General features: G+C 34.7%; 7 protein-coding genes across 7 annotated transcripts; 3 read left to right on the forward strand and 4 right to left on the reverse strand.

The window, feature by feature from the left end:
* Positions 1-1,823: 1,823 nt before the first annotated feature.
* HIP1 (histidine permease) lies at positions 1,824-3,770 on the forward strand (the record flags this gene model as incomplete). The annotated part of the gene is made up of 2 exons (XM_019184912.1): positions 1,824-2,723; positions 2,883-3,770. 2 exons carry the CDS (start codon positions 1,824-1,826, stop codon positions 3,768-3,770), a joined length of 1,788 nt encoding a protein of 595 aa, XP_019038223.1.
* Positions 3,771-4,009: 239 nt separating this feature from the next.
* Positions 4,010-5,056, reverse strand: WICANDRAFT_84689 (uncharacterized protein; the record flags this gene model as incomplete). Its single annotated transcript, XM_019185756.1, has 1 exon — positions 4,010-5,056. One exon carries the CDS (start codon positions 5,054-5,056, stop codon positions 4,010-4,012), a length of 1,047 nt encoding a protein of 348 aa, XP_019038224.1.
* Positions 5,057-5,110: 54 nt separating this feature from the next.
* Positions 5,111-5,377, reverse strand: WICANDRAFT_24632 (uncharacterized protein; the record flags this gene model as incomplete). The annotated part of the gene is made up of 1 exon (XM_019181042.1): positions 5,111-5,377. A coding segment is annotated over one exon (267 nt), but the record flags the coding sequence as incomplete, so codon positions are not given.
* A 1,695-nt stretch (positions 5,378-7,072) lies between these two features.
* On the forward strand, positions 7,073-11,458 carry WICANDRAFT_33156 (uncharacterized protein; the record flags this gene model as incomplete). The annotated part of the gene is made up of 1 exon (XM_019182038.1): positions 7,073-11,458. The coding sequence occupies one exon, from the start codon at positions 7,073-7,075 to the stop codon at positions 11,456-11,458; it is 4,386 nt and encodes a 1,461-aa protein (XP_019038226.1).
* Positions 11,459-11,724: 266 nt separating this feature from the next.
* Positions 11,725-12,939, reverse strand: PUF3 (mRNA-binding protein PUF3; the record flags this gene model as incomplete). The annotated part of the gene is made up of 1 exon (XM_019182066.1): positions 11,725-12,939. The coding sequence occupies one exon, from the start codon at positions 12,937-12,939 to the stop codon at positions 11,725-11,727; it is 1,215 nt and encodes a 404-aa protein (XP_019038227.1).
* A 1,989-nt stretch (positions 12,940-14,928) lies between these two features.
* On the forward strand, positions 14,929-15,804 carry WICANDRAFT_79557 (uncharacterized protein; the record flags this gene model as incomplete). The annotated part of the gene is made up of 1 exon (XM_019184913.1): positions 14,929-15,804. One exon carries the CDS (start codon positions 14,929-14,931, stop codon positions 15,802-15,804), a length of 876 nt encoding a protein of 291 aa, XP_019038228.1.
* A 72-nt stretch (positions 15,805-15,876) lies between these two features.
* Positions 15,877-17,016, reverse strand: HSV2 (phosphatidylinositol-3,5-bisphosphate binding protein HSV2; the record flags this gene model as incomplete). Its single annotated transcript, XM_019181916.1, has 1 exon — positions 15,877-17,016. One exon carries the CDS (start codon positions 17,014-17,016, stop codon positions 15,877-15,879), a length of 1,140 nt encoding a protein of 379 aa, XP_019038229.1.
* Positions 17,017-20,781: the final 3,765 nt, after the last annotated feature.

Consider the following 20,781-nt stretch of genomic DNA (forward strand, 5'->3'; position numbering starts at 1 on the left):
CTACAAAGAAGATAACATTGTTACATTCCATCATATTTCAGGTATCTCAAACTGCTCAGATTTTCTCACCAAGAAATACTCAGGTCCTGAAATTCAAAAGACATTAACCTCCACACCATTCAAGAATCATTTCTTTTTAAATCTATAGGTACTTCACTCATTCTTTCATATTCAATCACAACCAATTGAACACCGGTTAACAAAAGACAACACAATATAGTTCCAAATCAAGTTTCATCATATTTAATATTATTACATTCAATAAATACTCAGAAATGAGGGGGGGAATGTCAGGTATTACATAACCAGAATAACCAATTATGCACAATTCATCAATACTCAACATTTCACATCAACTATAAGAAGAATCAAGAATCCACTAATTGTAACATTATATGTATATTAATAGAACATCGGAATTACCTTATATACACACAGTAGAGGATATTCTGTCAACAACTGTTCTCAACAGTACAATTTTCAAGTGTAGTTTATTTTCGCTGCTTGATTTTCCTGATGATATCCAATTCGAACTATTACAATATTGTTATTTTTATTTTGTCTGCTTCTTTCATTTTTGTTGATATTACATTCAGTTCTGTACCTTTGGCTATCTCTAGTGTCTAGTACCGATTCGATTCGACAGCTTGGCGCAGGCTAATTTTTGAATCGAAAATATGATATGTACGCTAGACTTATGCAACTGGATCAAGATTTTGGAGTAGACGTAACTTGTCAAACGTTTCAATTTTCATTTCAGCTGCCATTAGTTGGTGTCCCCAGCTCTTCCTATGTAAAAAGTGAAAGGGAAGATGCTGTTCAGCCTTTCATACCCTTTTTAATTAATGTAAGAGTGGAAACTTATTTGTGACTTCAGATATATAGTTAACAATTATATACTTCTAACTAGTCAACGTCTGAAACGATAGCTGTCAAAGCTCAATCAATCAATGGCAGAATGAATATCTTTGAATTGGCTACATAGCTAGGAGTTAGGAATGAACTAGGTGGAAAGTTGAAGCTCTTCAGCTGTGAGCCCTCGAAACACATACTTCGTTGATTCTAGTATAACGCTAGGAGGTAATGACACATTCAGCAAGTCCACTTCACTATTAATTAAGCTGTTGAACCTCCTTTTGTATTATTCCACTCGAAGGTGACTTTACATACTGAGTCACCACGGTCCACTGAGTCTGACCAGTGACAAAGATTTCAGCTTTCTTTGTTTTCTTTCTGGAGTCTGGACTGTTCACATTGTCTGAGAGGTCTACGGCATTTGCTAGATTATGCAACCTAAATCGCCTGTTGAACAAGAAACCTCTGCCAATTGACGCTCAACAGCTGTGAATCTTTCTTAATCGAGTATTTCTCTGTCGCTTCTAAGTCTGAAAACGGTAATCCCCCTGAAAAAAATTGTGAATTGTAGCAGATCTACTTGTAAGACCTATGAGATCAAGTCATTCCAAGCTACAAGTCAAAACAGGTGCACTTTCCAATCCAAGTCGAGCAAGCTCAAGTTGAATGGTTTCTCTCGTAATGTAATTTATTAAGTCTCTATGGATTTTTCTTTTTTGACAGGATTGAAAATTTTTAACCAGGTTCGCCAAAAACCGTTGGAATTTGGCTGTTGTTATTCGCGCTAAAAAACGACAAATTACGCAATATTAGTCGTTGCAAATCTGCCATTTTTTCTTTTTTTCTTCCAAGTCAGAATGACAACCGTCAAAAAAGTTTTAAAATTAAGTATAACTTCACTTTTAAATACCACAATTCTAAAGACAAGCTCATAATAAAGCATCTAACACTGCTGAAAGGATAGAAATATGTCTGATGCAGATTCAAAGAGGGCCTCAGGCATCACTGTCAACACATCAAATAACCCAATAGCTCCAAACAATGATGTATTTACTGACTCCAATGAAGTCCCAGGCTCAAGTCGCTGGCAAAATTTTAAAAATTCATTCAAAGAAGCATTACCAGAAACATCAGATTCATACATAGATAAAACCGAACTAAAAGATTATAATGAATTAACAGATGTTGAAAAAGCTGCTTTTAATTCATCCAAAACACAAATGAAGAAAGATCTAACGTTCCGTCATTTGATGATGATTGTTATTGGGGGTGCCTTGGGTACTGGTCTTTTTGTGAATTCTGGGGGTTCTTTAAACAAAGGTGGTCCAGCAAGTTTGGTTATTGGCTGGGTTATCATTGCCACTATGATGTTTAGTACTATGGTTGCATTGGGTGAATTATGTGTCACATTCCCTGTTACTGGTGGGTTCACAACTTATGCTACAAGATTTGTTGACCCTTCATTTGGTTTCGCAATGGGTTGGAATTATGCATTACAATGGTTGATTTTACTACCTTTGGAATTGGTCGCTGCTGCCATTACGATCAAGTATTGGAATCATACAATCGATTCAGATGCTTGGGTGGCCATTTTTTATGTCTTTATTTTTGTTCTGAACATGTTGGACGTCAAATATTATGCTGAATCCGAAGTTGTTCTTTCATTAATCAAAATCATTGCTGCTGTTGGTTTCTTCATCTTGGGTATCGTTTTAATTTGTGGTGGTGCTCCAGAAGGTGGTTACATTGGCGGTAAATACTGGCACGATCCTGGTGCGTTTTCACATGGATTCAAAGGTGTCTGTAGTGTTTTCGTCACAGCTGCTTTCTCATTTGCTGGTACAGAATTGATTGCTGTTATGGGATCCGTAAGTAGACTAAGAAAGGGACATCTCAAATTCAATTGTTTTTCTTAACAACAGATTTTATCTCCGAATGGATTGTGTTTCGGAGATAATTTTTTCATGGAATTTGATATAATTTATTTTAATCTTTTCATTAACTTGATTTACTAACTTTTCAAATAGGAATGTTCAAACCCAAGAGAAACTATCCCAAAGGCTGCTAAGCAAACCTTTTGGTTAATCACCATCATCTATGTCACCATGTTGACTTTGATTGGTTGTTTAGTTCCATACAATGACCCAAGATTGTTGAACAGTGATAATGGTGATTATGCCTCAATTTCTCCATTTGTTATTGCCATTCAAAATGGTGGTATCAAAGGTCTTCCATCTTTGATGAATGTTATCATTTTGTTAGCTGTTTTGTCAGTTGCAAACTCATCAGTCTATGCATCTTCAAGAGTGTTTGCTTCATTAGCTGATATTGGCCATGCACCAAAGTTTTTCTCTTATATTGATAGAAAAGGGAGACCATTGGTAGCAACTTTATTCACTCTAATTTTTGGTTTGTTATCATTCATTGCCTCTTCTGATAAACAAGATGAAGTTTTTACTTGGTTATCTGCTCTTTCAGGTTTGTCCACTATTTTTGCTTGGTTATCCATCTGTATCAGTCATCTTAGATTTAGAAGAGCATTGTATGTTCAAGGTAGATCTACCGATGAATTGACTTATGTTTCACAAACAGGTGCTTGGGGATCCGTTTATGGTATTGTTTTGAATGTCTTGGTTTTAATGGGTCAATTTTGGGTTGCCCTCTTCCCAACTAATAAAGCTGATGCTAAATCATTCTTTGAAGTGTTTTTAAGTTTGGCAATCTTTATTGTGTTTTACTTTGGTCATAAACTTTGGAAAAGAAATTGGATTTTGTTCATCAGAGCTAAAGATATGGATATTGATACTGGTAGAAAACATATTGATATGGAATTATTGAAACAAGAAATCATTTTTGAAAAACAAAGATTGGCAAACAGTCCAGTTTACTATAGACTATACAAGTACTGGTGTTAGGTAAAGGTCCAGCTGATCAATGTATTTTCGTTGGTTTGTACATTATATTATAGAGTTTGATTTTCTGCATCATTTTTACATTTCGCATTTTTTTTTTTCAATAATTTAACATCTTTCTACTTTGGTTTTCAATTCTTCAAATATTATAGAAAAATTATTTAGTTACAATGACCATGGGTAGTTCAAATCCGTAAAAGCATTATTAATCAATTAAAAGTATTAAACATTATATATTATTTTCATAAAATAAACTTGAAGTTCAAAGAAGTGTCATCTTTTGGTTTTTCATCTGAAATATCAACCCCTTCTTTCAGCAATTCTTGAACCTTCTTTGCTCTTTTATTATTAAGTCTATTATAATTGTACATCATTGCAATAACAAAGAAAACAGCAGCACAAGTTAAAGCTAATGCAATCCTTAAACCTTTGAAATATCTTGGCGCAGATTTGGCAGTATAAATTTGACCAGCCAATACACCTGCTGTACTACCTATTGTTGTAATCATACCACCTGCAGTAGCTCTCTTGTAATGACCAGCGTTGTTGTTATTGATCCACATGATACTCAATGCCGAACAAACATAAATACCAACACCAATCATCATACATGCGAAATATCTGGCGCCCAAAGAATCAGCGGTGACCAAAATCACATATCCAATAATCTCAAAGATTAAACCTATGATTAAAAATCCACCTCTATGTTGAAATCTATCTGAGAAATAACCAACAATAATGAAACTTATCAAGGCAATTGCATAAAATGGGATGGTCAACAATTGAGTTTCATATTTATTGTAACCCATACCTTTAATTATGGAAGGCAAAAAAGTTGAGATACCAAATAATGTTAAATCGACACAAAATTCATAAAGATACACCAAAATATTATTGACATCGATCAAACTTCTTTTAACTTCTGACCAAGCAAATTTCTCATCTTGGTAAAAATCTGGATATTTGGTCAGTCTTGTAACTAAAACTTTTCTTTCATCTGCATTCAACCACCAAACAGTTGTTGGATCTCTTGGTAATAATATGATCAGAATTGGGAACGAACAAATAGTCAGAGCACCTTCAATGGCAAATAACCATCTCCAACCTTCCCAGCCATGGGCATTTATTTTGATTAGCCCAAATGCTAAAAGCCCACCAAACCCACCAGCTGCAGCACTGGCACAATACACTGCTGAACATCTTTTAGCCATTTCAGTTTTAGTGTACAGCATCCCTAAATAAACATTGATGACAGGGATAATACCTGATTCAAATAAACCTAACAACATTCTGCAAGCTAATAATGAATGATAATTTGTAACAAAAGAAGTACAAAGACATGTAATACCAAAGAACAAGCACATGAATGATAAGGCAAACTTAGCACCCACATATTTCAAACTGATGGCAATTGGAGTTTCAAAAATAACATAGGTAACGAATAATAAACTAACGACATTACCATATTGATTACCAACCAATTTCAAATCTTCATTCATACCTGCTGCTGCTGCGTTACCAATATTTGATTTATCCAAATTTGAAAATAAGTAAGCAAGTGAAAGACAAGGTATAATTATGAAATCAAATTTTCTTATGATTTTCTTTTCAATGGCTTTGAAAGTTGGATCATTAGGATCTAGTAAATTTGGTGGTTTTTCAAATACATCACTTTCTTGAGATGGGATTTTTGAAAGCACATGTTCTTCACCATCTATGTCTTTTTCATTAATGGGTACGATATCCTTTGACATTTTCTTTTGTTGAATGAATGGATTCTGTGAAGAATAGAAGTGGGTGATAAGAGAGTGACAACTTCAAATCTGGGGATTAGATGGTGTATTTATAAGATGAGTTTTGTCTTGACAGTTTTTTTTTGAAGAGTTCAACTGATGACGGAAATTTCTTTTTTCACCTAACAAAAACTTTCGGTGAACGAGAGAATGGTCATATAATTGCAAAACTTTTGTTTAGACGAGGATATAGTGAAGGTTCCTAGCTTGGTCGTTTAGATCTCGAAACTTGTCATGAATAAATTGGTCTGGCTCTGAGTCGAGCTGGTATCATCTGAGGGCCATATGGCTAATTTTTTTGTTAAGCCGTTTCGCAAATACCAATTCTATTCACAAGTATGTGTCATGATGGTGCCACAGGAGTCAGGCGAGCAGTGAACAATGAGCATCGTCTAGTATATCTAATTTGCCAAGGGTATCACAACTTACAACGTATGCAATATTGTAATTGTGATTGTGATTCGTGCTCCCAGCTTTACAGCATCTTTTAGTTTCCGCGAAAGCTATACGCTAAAAGAGCTCGTCAAAGTCACATTTTCTGAAGGAAACAAACGCATAACGAAGTTCATATTCAACGTCCTCGAGTCAATAGAGTCTCATGACAGCACATTTTGATGAAATAATATTACAACTCGAGAATTGATCGTAATAAGCATGTTCTTAGAGTGACTCTGTTAAAGCAGGAACCTCTAGACGGACTCAGATGTGCACATAGTCGACCGATCCAGATTCCAGATTTCAGTTGGCCTTCAGGAACAGGATATTTTGATCTTAAAATTAGATTCATAAATATCTTTCGCTTCGTTCACTTTCTGTCATCTTTGTATAACTGATGTATATGATAAGCGATGTTCCATCCCAGTTTGGTTTAAGAAGTGTGAGTCAGATTCCAAGCACCAATTCTCAGGATCGATGATGTAATGTTCAACAATAGGCCCTTTGAAAGCTTTGTTTCCCACCAGAGCTAGGCTGCCGAAACACTCAACATTTCAGTTAAAGGTCTTCTCAATTCCCTTTTCCTTCCCTTCTTCGAACACATCTTCCCGTTAACTATCTTTATCACTTTGCACCACTTTGCGGCGCTCTTTACTCTGATTTTTGATAGTGGTGCTTATCTAATCATCGTCGTCTGCTTTTTGGTTGGGTAGTTTTTTTTTCTCCAAACAACTACAATCAAAAAATCGTCTCAGACGTAACGAAACCTTTTCTTCCTCCAAATCCATTCAGCTCACCTTCTTCCTGCTGCTCATTCACATTGAAAACTGGTTCCTCATTACACGCTGCTACGCCACCCAGCATCCAGAGCTTACAATCCATCAAATTCCCAGCTTGCAAATCCTTTATTTTAGTTCAAACAAGCGAGCGGCTAAAACCTACAAGTATCAAACCTACAAAAAGTACGCAAATTGATTGATCAACCCCTACATTAGAAGCTTCATATATGAAAGTCGCTTTGGCTGCATACAACTTGTTTAATTGTATGGAGAGTACAGGCTGACTATTTCAATTAAGATGTCCTCCTCTCAAAATGTTTCAACAAATAACAGTAACAAAAGTTTCGGAAGTGGTTTTCTGAAGTCTTTGGCAAGCACATTCAAGACCAGTAACAGTGATAGAAACAAGATTGATGCATCATTGATTACTCCTGATCAACAAAAGCAAGAATTATTCAATGAAGTGCGAACAGGTTCGTTATCTTCAAGAGCAAAAGCTGTGGAACAAATCTCAAATTGTCTTTATGAATTTGAAACCAGCTCAATACCTGATATTTGGTATTGTGCAAGAGACTTGATATCATCAAATATTCAACACTCTGTACGGAAATCAGGTCTTATATTGTTGAATGCATGTGTGGATCTCGATACTGAAGATTCGGCCTCTAGATTTGCATATTTTAATGATGCTATATTGAATTGTCATTTCACAAAAGACAAAATTGATCCAGAATTTGAATCCTTTTTTCCAATAATTAAAAAATTAACGGATGATGGTAAATTCATTCATCACCATCAAGAATCTTTTAAGAAACCATTAGTTCAATTCTTCATCAATGCATTATCAGCCTCTGAATTGGCTAAAAACAAAAGTGTTTTGCCACTTTTGAATTACATGAATGATTGTATAAAGTCTGGCCTATTAGATGTTGCTGATTTCCAACAAGCTGATACAAAAGATGCCGAATTACTCTTACACCAAATAATGAAATTATGCCTCAAGACGTCAGATAAAGAAATTTTAGAACTCTGCTTATACTCAATTGATACACTGGTATCACACGGATCAATACCAGAAGCTTTATATTATGAAACCTTGGAAATATTGGCAGGCTCTGCTACTTTAAGCTTGAATTTTTATGACATTTGTTGTGAGGTAACAACTAATTTTATCAATGAAGTGGAATTTCAAAAGGTTTTCCAAACATTAATAAACATAATCCAATCCAAAAACTCAAAATCAGATAAAAACATTACAGCATCTGTTGGTGCCATCAAATTGGTCGGTTTCACCACTTTGAGCTATGCATATCAAATCAATATGAAAGATTTACTTGATGCTCTCAAAACCGTGATTAGCTGGAACAGAAATAACATTAACGTTGCAGTCTTACAATTTATTAATGATAGGTTATTGAGTGATACTGCATTAAGCCAGATAAGTTTTCAATATTGGGATTCTGATGATGTTTCCATATTGGGATTACTTCAAGATCTTTCCAAAAATATCAACAAAAATGATGAAATTGAATTATACAAACTGACCCTAGTCCATTTAGGTTCTTTGGCTGAATCATCAAGATACTTTGGGAACACTGAGAAATTAGTTAGGTTTTTTATTGACAACAACAAATACCTCTCTACAAAGATTAGCGTCTATGTGTTGAAATATTTCAGCCTGGAAAACCTATGTTCACCATTGCATGAAGAGTGGATCAAAAACTGTACCATCATTTTGAACACTTTTTACTATGATCATTCAAAGGACTTGACAGTTAGACTAACCACTCTCAAATTGGTTAAGGACATTTTTGATTCTTCTTTGCAGGTTTTCAAAAAGGATGAAGCAGTTTTGATGAAGCTAGGCGATTTCCTATTCAAAAGCTTAGAATCAGAGGAGAATAGTGAAATAATAAAGACTTTGGTGGACTACTTGATTGAAATATCTACGTCTTTGTCACCAGATATTTATCAAAACCTTTTGGATGTGTTTATTTTGCCTGGTTTTAATAATTCAAGAGAGAGAAAAAGCAGTTTGGCTTCATTTACAAGTTCCGATAAGTCTGACCAAAAAAAACTGTTCAACAAGGAAACTGGTAAATTAGTTGCTAAATCCATGGCTACAATATTTGCAAAAAGTTTGAAATCTGATGGAACAAAGGCATCAATGACATATGAAGCATTGATCAAAATTGCAAATTTTTCCCTAGCTAAAAAGGATGTTGATTTGCTTTTGATCGTTTCGCGATTTTTCGTTAGAATTAGAGCATCTACAGATAAACAAATATATTTGTCAAATCCAACTGATATGGATGGTTTATCTGCTGCTTTTTCCAGAAATTTGAATATTCGTAAGAAGAAGGAACCTGAAATGAGTGCTTTGAGTCTGGATGAATCAGAGAAATGGACATACCCTGAAGAAATCACATATATTCCACAGGAGTTCTTAGATATCCCGTCAGATGATTTAACAATATTTGATAGTGGATCTTTCAAATTATCTTTAAAACCAACTATTGATATTGAAAAATGGTTAAGCGTTGTCATACAAATCTTGGAAGCTTGCCCACATTGGGAAATTTATTCATTCATTTGGGCTCATTTTTGTCCTCAGCTATCAAATATTAAGTTATTTGAGACTTGTGGTGAAGGTATAAGAAAATTAAGGTCTTTGGCTTGTGATCAATTAAGTCTCAAATTGCCATCAAATTTGAAGTTACCAGAAAATGTCTCAAAACATGACTTACAAGTCGCTATTGTTAGAAACTTCACACCATTGATTTCTTACCACGATTTATTTTCCAAGCAAGATGAAGATCAGATTATCGGTGCATTGGTTCTGGGTTTATCAGGATGGGAAAAAACTGCAATTCCCTGCGTTCATATTTTGACTGTTTGCTGTTATGAAATTCCATTATCAATCAAGAAATATCTATCTGTTATTTTGACAAAGCTTCAAACTAGAATCTCAAGTGCTTTCGCGAGCGCTCATATTTTGGAATTCTTATTGTCATTGTCTTACATTCCATCTTTGACCTCAAATTTCACTGTTGATGAATTCAAAAGAGCTTTTGGTATCACATTCAAGCTTATTCAATATGCACATGAAATTTCTGAGACCAAAAATGAACAACATCAAGGTATTTTAAATCATGGTCAAGAGCTAGCTGCTGAAAACTCACCATCAACTGAAAATTTGGAAGTCACACCAACTATTTCCATATATTTGCTCACTCTATCATATGATGTTATTGCTAATTGGTATTTGAATATGAAAATGACCGATAGAAGACAATTGTCCTCCTTCATCATTAAAAACTTGATTATATCTCAAAGTAACCGTGGTACAGATATTAGTCATCAGAATATGGCATTCTTAGATCTGATTTCAAGGTTTACTTATTCTGATTTGGAGTTGAAGTTCAGTCCTATAAATCCTCAAACATTCTCATCTGATGATCCAGTGCATTCCTCTAAATGGGTTTATGGTTCAAGTATCGTGGGAATAGACACACACGCACAAACAGGTGAATCAATCATTTCAATAAGAAGAGCTTCAGGTTCCACTGTCTTTAGAGTCACACCAGATGAGTCAATGATTCCACACTTCACAAATCAACTGCATGCTAAAGAAGATCCAGATGATTTTACCTCTAACTATATGTTGTTGCAATTAATTGTTCACACTGATCCAGAAAATACATCAAAGCCAATTCCAATACCTGAAGACCCAGCAATTACAAGATCCATAGCAAACTTTGATAGAATCCCGGTCGTTGAGTTCCACAAGATTGGTTTATTGTACATTGGTGCTAATCAGAAAACAGAAACTGAGATTCTTTCAAATAGTTCAGGTTCTTTGGAATACCAAAAGTTTTTGTCTCAATTTGGTAGGTTGATCAAATTGAAGGGCTGCAAAAGTTTCTATGTTGGTGGTCTTGATACAGAAAATGATGTTGATGGTGAGTATGCCTATGGTTGGAATGATAAGATTTTACAGTTGATATATCACACAACTACTTTAATGCCAAATCAAAAAGACGATCCAAATTTCTCAGCAAAGAAGAGACATATTGGTAATAACTATGTGAATATCTTTTTTGATGAGTCAGGTTTAGCATTTGACTTTAATGTTATCAAGAGTCAGTTTAATTTCTTGAATATTGTCATACAACCACATAGTGTTTCTTTTGGCAATGATCATAAAGCTACAGAGAATAGAATTCAAAAATATAAAGTCAAGATCCATAGAAGATCTGGAGTCCCTGGTTTGTTTGCTACCTGTCATTTCAAGATTGTTTCTGAAGAAAATTTGGCTACTTTTGTTAGAACTTTAGCATTAATAGCTGATCAATTTGCACAAATTTGGCATTCAAATGGTAATTACGCTTCAAGTTGGAGTCATAGAATGAGACAAATTGGAATGATTAAAGATAAAGCTATGAAATACCATAATGAAATGAAGATAAAACAAAACAATGATGATTCAAAGAGTAATGAACCAAGTGCTAAAACTGGACAATCATTTTTAGAACAATTATCACCAAGTAATAACAATAGCCAAGTTTCAAGAAGTAATAGTATCTCAAGACCAAAAGTTACAAACACAAATCAATATGAATACGTTGATAGTGAAGAAAACCAAATATTCAAAAACTTGGAGTTTACCTCATTCACAAAATGATCATGATATTTATTAATGCAATGTTGTTCTGTATAAAAAAGTCTACACTGTAGTTATAAAGTTACAAAATATGTATATGTATTATATAAATTAACAATTTATAGCCAAGGAAACACACAAGAATTGGACCGCTATGATCCATATAAGACAAGAAGAGCTGTAATAACCACAAAAAACTAAAAAAACACCTCCATTGAATATTGGTATGGAGAGAAACTATTCACAAGGTACGAACTAAATAACAGGAATAATCACAAGATAGCACTTCATTCTTCATCATCTGAAGTGACTGCGGTTTCCGACAAGACGATCAATTTCTCAATTGATGCCAAATGTTTACCATAATTAGATTTTGAGATTTGTTTCAAAAATTGTTTAATCTTTTTGATCAACACCTTCTTCTTTTGACCTTTTGAAACATCAACTAATTTTTGAACAACATAGTTGGCAAACTGATCCTTCATCATCAAACCTAATGGAGAGCGATCATCGACTGGTTCATCATTATCTTCTTCATTATTTTTCAAAACTTCATCCAAAATAATCGCTCTTTGAGCCTCATTACCAAACATGACACATTTTTCAACAACATTGGAAGCAAATTTATGTTTAGAAAACTCCACAACAGATCCTGTAACTGTATCAACAATTGCATTCTTTTCCTCTGGTTTACCATGTTCAATGATGTGTTGAATGACATAATTACCATATTGATCTTGAATCAGGAAGTAAGTGTATTTACTCAATTCACCCAATATGAATTCTTGATCTTCAGCTTTGGAGTACTCCAACAATCTTTGAATGACACGGCAACCATATGGATGTGTTGATAGATGATAAATTTGAGTTCTTAATGAATCCAAGATAAATTCAATTTTTTCAATCGGAATCTTTTCAATAGCTTTTTGAATAACATGGTTACCATTTTGATCTTTAATACAAGCCAAGATAGAATCTTTCAACTCAACAACAATGGAAACTTGGTCATCCAATGGAACATATTCAATAGCTCTTTGAACAACTCTGCATCCATACATTTGTAGTGATAAAAAGTGAATTTTTGTCTTCATTTGTTCCAACAACACTTGTTTTTGAACATCTGAACCATGTTCAAAATATTTTTGAATAACATAATTACCAAAGACATCAGTCATTAAATCCAAAGCAACTTCACGAATTTCATTGAAAATCACTTCTTTTTCTTCAAATGAGCTTGAGGACAATTGTTGTTGAATAAATCTTGAACCATGTTGATCTTTGGAAAATTCAATACCACTTCCAAATATATCTTTCAAAGTATAGTTCTTGTTTGGGTTGTTGCGGAACTCCTCAAGCAATGGACTTCTGTAGATATGGTTTTTTGAACCTTTACCATTACCATTAGTACGACCATTACCATTTCCTGAATGATTATTATTATGATGATTATTGTTAGGAGATGATGGTTTAGGTGAACGTCTCTTAGGGTGATTGTTTGTCATTGGTGGTGGAGGAGCTTGTTGTTGTTGGTGATTTTGAGGATCAAATTGTGAAGGATCTTGAGGTGCCAATTGAGGAGGTAAGAAGCCATATGGTGAAAAAGCTTGAGGGTACATAAATGGAGGATTACCACCGTTAAAATTTGGCTGAGTAGGTTTAGGGTGAAGTGGGAAGCCTGGGGGACCTTGAGGAGTCGCAGGTTTTGACTCGTCACCCGTAGTTCTGGAATTTTCATCATTCATTTCTGGAGATTTGGAAGAATCAGTTTGAGCATCTTGACTATTTGGCATAGCTTCGTTCGGTTGTTGCTGAGGTGGTAATTGACCAAACATACCTTGAGATCCCATAAATTGAGGTGGGACCATTGGCATGAGGGGGAATGGTTGATTGAACGGGAATCCATAAGGAAACATTTGAGGGTAGCCTTGTGGTGGGATTGGCCCTTGATTTGATTGAGAAGGTTGGTTTGTCATTGGAGTGAACGTAGTTGCTGAAGCAGCTGAAGCAGTGTTCCAAATATTGGTATTAACCTTTTCATTTGGATCAAAATTCAAAGAATTATGTTCTGATTGGTTGTTGAGGTCTGACGACATTGACATAGTACGACTATGATCAGCCATTCCAGTTTTGAAAGCTTGATTTGGTGAGTTTGAGTTTGATAAATAATTATCAATTCTTTCTGAAATTGATTGTCTTGTTGATGAAGGGTTCAATGGATTATTTAAGCTTTCATTAATGGAATTTGGAGAACTTTCATGGAATGGTTTATTAGGGTTGGCACCTTCTGGGGTGAGGAAACTTGTTCTTCTTGAAGATGGAACACGAGCACTAGTGCTACCAATTGATAAAGAGCCTAAACCACCACCTAATAATTCAACTTCTCTTGTGGCTTCAGCAACGGCAGCAAATTTTTCCAAGAAACGGCCAGAAGCACCAGTATTCATATGATGAGATGGAACACCACCGCTGATAGAAGCTGATCCAAACCCATTAGGTTGTAGTCTTGATCCATTAGCACCGTTATTGTTATTGGTGTTATTGATATTATAGGTACCTAAAGATAGAGTACCTCTTTTAAACCCAAAGGCATTTCCGAAATCACTATCAACATCTGAACCAGGACCACTACCGCCATAACCTATAGAGTTTCTGCGACCTTCAAGCAAATCAGTTGGTTGGTCAAAGTTATTGATACTCATATTGTTGCTGTTGTTATTGTTGTTTAGGCTAGCAGCGCTAATACTGGAAATAATACTACCTAAATCTTGATCAACGTTATCCAAAGAGCCCAAATTTTTGCTTGGTGGAACTGAAGGTTGAGCTTGAGAAGAGCCTAATCTATCCAAAGATGTGTTTGAGGTACTATTTTTGGCTGAATCCTTAATGTTTGTAGGATCCCATGAGTAAAGATCAGTATGAAGTGAGGCACCTATTAGCACAAGAACGTTAGTTAAGCCACCGAAATAGTCATACAAGTCATCATTATCATTGTTTGGCAACATTTTGCAAGAAATGCATCTATCCAAAACATCGCCGGCTCTTTCCCAACGGCTGACGACTTGCCTTTTGTTTTATACTTACCAGTCATTTTCTGCTGAGATGATTTCTTATTGTTCAGTTATATACAAGGGACAGAAAATTTGCACAACGTCAATATTCTCTGCCTGGGGATGGTGATCTGCTATGGACAAGAAGGGGGTGGAGGGATAGCGTGTAGCGATGAAGTGAGCGACCACTGATACTCTGAACAGGTGAACGTCAGTCTTTTGCACTGTTTTGCGGTGTGTTTGACGGCGTGGAATGGAGTCGTTAGTTTCTTCTCCAACAGAAAACCGCTTAATTTTTGTGAATTTGGTGATCGAGGTCGCGAACGCACGCTTTGGGAAACGGTTTGAAGCCCTGTCACGTGAGGATTTTCTAGTATGATGATGAAAAATTGTTAGTTAGTTACAATATTGAGAATAATAACTGAAGATTTGAAGTACAAGGCCATGTCAAAGAAACTACCCACAACCTTCCAGGACGCAAAAAAGATCTTGGGAAGTGTCTACCCGGACCTGATGGTCCATGTCCATCCAAAAGTCAACCAATTAAGAACCAATCTATTAAACCAAAATCTTGATGATAAAGATCCAAAGGAAGTTGTTAGATCAGTCTTGAAACCTTTGGACTTTGAAGATTCAACTAAAACTGAAAGACATCCACTATCGAAATCCTTGGAGATGCTACCAGTAAGACGTATACACAAGTTGTCTAATGTTCTTTTATTCCGTTCAAGAAACCAACTATTACATAAATCAGATTTCCAAAAACTTGCACCAAAGGAAACTTCAGTGTTTGATTTGATCAAAGAACATGAATTCAAAGTTAGACGTGGTAGAGCTAAAGATACACTACAGGAGAGAATGGGGTATTACTTAATATTCAAATCAGTACAAGAAGCTGCTGCTTTCAATGTTGATACTTTGGGGAAACTTTTAAATGGTGTGAATTTTTATTTGGAAATGGTTAATCCTGCAAAAGATAACCATTATTTCAATTCACCTTTGTTTCATGAAACATACAACATGGATGGTGATGTTGTGGAGTTGCAAACTGAATATCCAAGAGAAAATTGTGTCTTGTTCAGAGGCCTTCCAAATTTTATTACAAAGGAAACAATTAGTAAAATGTTGTATGATTATTCAATTGATTATATCTCTGGTGGGATTACACCGATAGAGATTGATAATTTTGCAAAACTTGGATCATGGCTTGTTAAATTTGAAACACCATTAGATGCTCAAAGAGTTGCTCGGAACTATAATGGTTATCACCTTAATAATAACCCAGACTATCCGAAGATTTTTGCAACTGTCCTCTCATAAACACACTTGTATATAATATCGTTTAATGACCCGTTACGCTCAATATAGATCTTGTAGAAAGAATCGATTCATTCATTCATTTAAATCTCCAAAACTTCTCCATCCTTCTCTAACCAATTCAAATTTCTTGAAACTTTCACCACCACTATTAACTTCATCTTTCTCAACAATAACATATTTTTCCCATTTGCCCTTCATTTTCCATAATATAATAATTGAACTTTCACTAGACCATCCTAAGACACCGCGATCATCAAGATCACTATCAGTTTCTTCATCTTTTAAGTGAACAGAACAAAAACTCCAAGTAGAGTTGAAATAATTCGGTCTCAATAACCCAGGCAAATTCTTCAGCAAATGGTGTTTATTAACTTGTTGTTGATTATTTGTAATATTGAAAACATGCAAAGTTTGTTTATCTGATAATACAGCTAATTTTGTTCCATTTTGTGAAAATTCCATTGAATATATAATAGCACGATCAAGACCTCTTCTGAATTCATATAGCAGACTACAAGTCTGAGTAGAATGTATTCTTATTATGGTCCCCGTTTCAGAAGCTGATGCCAACATTGTTCCTGCTTTATTTAATGCAAGACAACGTATTTTAGATTTATGAGCTTTAATTATTGAAACTAAATTTCTTTCTTGTCCACTTGATGAAATGTCCACGATTTGTATTTGTCCCATGACTCTTGCTGGGAATGCTAATATTTGTAAATTTGAAGCTTGATCTTGATAAGCACCTGGTGATAAGGCAGCTATCCCTAAGGGATTATCAAAAGTCTCATATTGTGCAATGTTTTTAGGTGGTGAATTGAAACCATGAACATAGATCTTGTTATTCAAAACCACAACGATTCTAGTTCTTGACAAAAAAATATTCAAAACTGGACTATAAAAATTTAAATTCAATGCATCTTTAGTCTTTAAATCATCCCATATTATGGCTTTATTTAAAGGGAATCTTGGATTCTTCCCACCTCCAATCAAAGCTAAATAGTTTGTACGATACAGCATTCTAATCAATCCGATCCCGCCATTTGATCCTAATTCTCTTTTAACTTTCAAATCCATTGGATCTGTATTATAAACCCTAAATCCATTCTCATACCCTACAGCAAAACAACTTTGATCTTGATTGAAAGAAGCGCACAAGAGCTTCGAGGATCCAGTGGTGTCAGGCTCGTTGATTGCCTTCCTTATGTTCATTTGTTTATTCAGCTGACTATCTGATTGAACTGACTAGAACAATTGACCTTGTAAACAACTTTTAAAGAAGGTTTGTTACAATTGATTTTGGTTGTTTTCTTTTGGTCTGAGAAAATGGTTGGGGCAGCATATTTTGACGTGATAGATTACATAATCATATTATACTAAGGAGTATTAGTAGTTGGATAAGGCTAGAAATATATAATTGAAAGAGAATACAAGTGAATTAACTATTGGTAAGTAATTCATTGGTATCTTTCCGTAAATAATTACTTATGTATCTACTATCTAAACAATCTGTGGGTAAACATTGATTGAAGGTTTCACGAATGTGTTTGGAAAAGGGAAAAAAGCATCAATTGAATTTTAATCATCAAAACTACAAGTTTGAAATTGATAGCGCTTTTAACGCTGCAACGTGATTGTGATTGGGATACATGTGCTTTAGATTTCTAATGGACTTGTTGTGACTTCGAATGAAGGTGCTTTGTGGATGCTGACTGCTGACTGTTTGACGCGTAATGTGTTTATTGTTAACAATTGGGGTGGTGTTCATTGAAGTGCTTTTAGTTGATGTACATTTGCTTCCAGAAGATGGTTTTGTGTTTTGTGTTTTGTGGTGCATTGTTGGCTCTGTTTTCTATGACACAAAAGCTAAAATTGGTTGTGTATGTGGTTTCTGTGGTGTTTTTGTGCACTTAGAAAACACGAGTATTGTCTTTCGGTCGTTTTTGTGGTTGAAGATCTGATATTATGTACCGTTTTTGTGGTTGCCTATAGAAATTTATATTGTTTTACGTACACAAAGATGAATTACTTAGGAGAATGACTCAATTACTATGGTGTTTGTGTTTTGTGTTTTTGTGTTTTGTGGTTGCTTTGGATTTTGTGTCAACTGCTCTGGAAAAGGTTAAAAGAAGGTCGAATCCCAATTCTCTCCAATTCTTTTACCACTTACTTTTACTTCACTGTTGGTTTCTTCATTCATTTCCATTCATCATTCACTTCCATTATTCCATTCATTATTTATTTCCAGGTAGACAGCTCATGTTCTCAAGACCCTTGATATTTTTACGGTTGCACACTTCACTTTGATGGTTAGAAAGAATTTATTTATTTGTCATTTGAATCTAGTGTCCTTTGAGATATGCTATCCTTGTTGATGAGTTACTATTATGAAGGCCAGTGGTGGGTTTGATTGATAGGAAGTACTTTGATTCACTACCCCATTGAAAGATTTGAGAGCTTGTTCTTTTGAGTTGAGTATTTGGGTTTCATTGTTACCTTGAACTTATATCTACAATCATGGGAGGATTCTTGATAAAATGTTTATAACTTTTCACTCCAAATAACCTAGGATGACTATTATGTTTACTTGATTCTGATGATTTTGAAGAACTTTTTCCCCAGCCTCTTTGTTTTTCTATAAAATCAATGATGATTGTTCTCATATGTTGTTCTTGAATTCGTGTTTCAAAATATCATTCCCCAATGGTGTTCTTTTGTTTCGTTGACATCTACCCCAGGCCATCATTCATTTTTCATTTCCAATTTTTGTTTTTTGGTATTATCATTCACTTTTTTCTTTGTCATGATCAATCATTGTGATGTTCAATTACTTACTTTTCTTCAAGGATCTTTATTTATCATTCATTGTTCATTTCCAATTCTTGCTTTTTGGTATTATCACTTACCTGTTCTTTTTTTTTCATGATCAATCATTGTTATGTTCAATTACTAACTTTTATTTACAGCCATTTATGTTTGTCTTGTCATTCCATTTTGAGGTTTCATTGCCAATAATGGAGTAGTCGATGATAGCTAGGTAATGGCTCTATGTTAAATGGAAAAAGAGTATGTCTCGATGATTACTTGCTTATATTTATCAGCAATTAACATTTGACAGTAAAGCAGATTATAATTAAGTCTGCTTAAACTAATTACAGGGCCACTAGTCAACACGAATCAACTTCGTCAACAAACGTCGAGCTACAGAGAATACAGAACAGGACATTTAATAGAGAAAACGTATACAAAAAGAATAAAAAGAATATATAAAAAAGAATAAGAACGTGATTAATATCAACTACATGCCATAAACCTTTATGACAATTAGATGAAAAAATAGGTGAAAATGACTGAGATCAATCAATCAGTAAGTTTCAATTGTCACATATGCTCCAATCTAATACAAACTATCAATGAAAGATCCAGCCATAAAAAACACCTTTGTTATTATCCCCAAACGACAATCTAATAACAACCGAATCATCTTCCACATCAGACAGGGCCCTTGCCTTTCAGTTTCATCATCAATTGAAATCATCAATATCATTTGTTTAAATGGAATAACAACTAGAGATCAACTGATCTATTAGTATTAGGTTTCAAGTTCTCTTGCTTTTGCTTTTGCTTCTTTTTTTTTTTTTTTTTTGGTTTTCATTGTAAACTTCTTATGACTTTTGACTAGTTTCAAAGAAAACATCATTCTACCAATAAATTGGCATCTTGACTGACTCAATAATTTTCCCGCACTACACAGGAAAATGAAGCAAGCAATGAATTCTAATCAACATCATCATCAAAAGCTGAAAAATCCCGAAATCATAACTTCATCAATTCTCACAAGTTTCCAGGAATCATAAGTACATCTAAATGTAGTCCTCCCAATTGACCTTCAACATCTATTCACTCATTGAAACCTTTAAGATGAAAACATGTAGCAAGAATCTCCATTATGTTCCCCTATTTCAAAATAATTCAAAAAGAATACAAATCACCATGAAGAACTGAACCTAATAAACCCGGATAAAAAAGTAAAAAGGAAATGAAAAACCCAATGATAAATGATAATACCCCAGTACCCATACTCAATAAAAGTGCCCCAGAACCCACAATAAAAAATAAAATCCCCCAGATCCCACAACAAAACTTGAATAAATCAAGACAAGACAAACAACATGTAAAAGGAAAATCAATGAACAGTAAACAGATGTAACACAACAACAACAACAACAACAATGGAATGTCATGTCCACGAGGATGACTTAAACCCGTTGAATCCTTTTAACACCGAGCGCCGGCCTAGTAAAAATTTATATTATAATATATTTACGACGTCGTCGTACGAGCTGATATATTCTAAATTAACGTCGAGTATGGCTGCTGATACAGCAATATTTAATAGCCCAATATTTAACTGCAGACGTCGTACAATATTAAATTTTTTTTTTTTTTTAGTTTGATGTATTTGATGAACTTGGATGAGGAATGCAATTTCGCACGAACCGCTTGGATTGTAGGCTTCTCGCTATGTTGGAATTCAGGCTTCCTTATAATATCCTTCTCAGCCAACTGAGAAAACCCATTCTCCACCACGGAACAGTGTGGGACTCGCCTCTTGTTGATGATGTATTTGATGAAGGCATTTTAATATATTAATTAATTATACACATCATGAGATTATATTATTACGTCGACGTTTAATAATTAAATTAAATAATTAATATATAATTAAATTAAAATGCCCATTTGGTCAGGCAGTTAGCATTTTATCATTATTTACCATCATCATGGGTTCAAACCTGAGCTCTGATTTTAGGGTGAGTTTTAGTGGGTATTCCTCAACAAGAGGCGAGTCCCACACTGTTCCGTGGTGGAGAATAGGTTTCTCAGTTGGCTGAGAAGGATATTATAAGGAAGCCTGAATTCCAACATAGCGAGAAGCAATCCAACCGGTTCGTGCGTAATTGCATTCCTCATCCA

Source organism: Wickerhamomyces anomalus (genome assembly GCF_001661255.1).
Source record: "Wickerhamomyces anomalus NRRL Y-366-8 unplaced genomic scaffold WICANscaffold_4, whole genome shotgun sequence".
Taxonomy (NCBI): Eukaryota; Fungi; Ascomycota; class Saccharomycetes; order Phaffomycetales; family Wickerhamomycetaceae; genus Hansenula; species Hansenula anomala.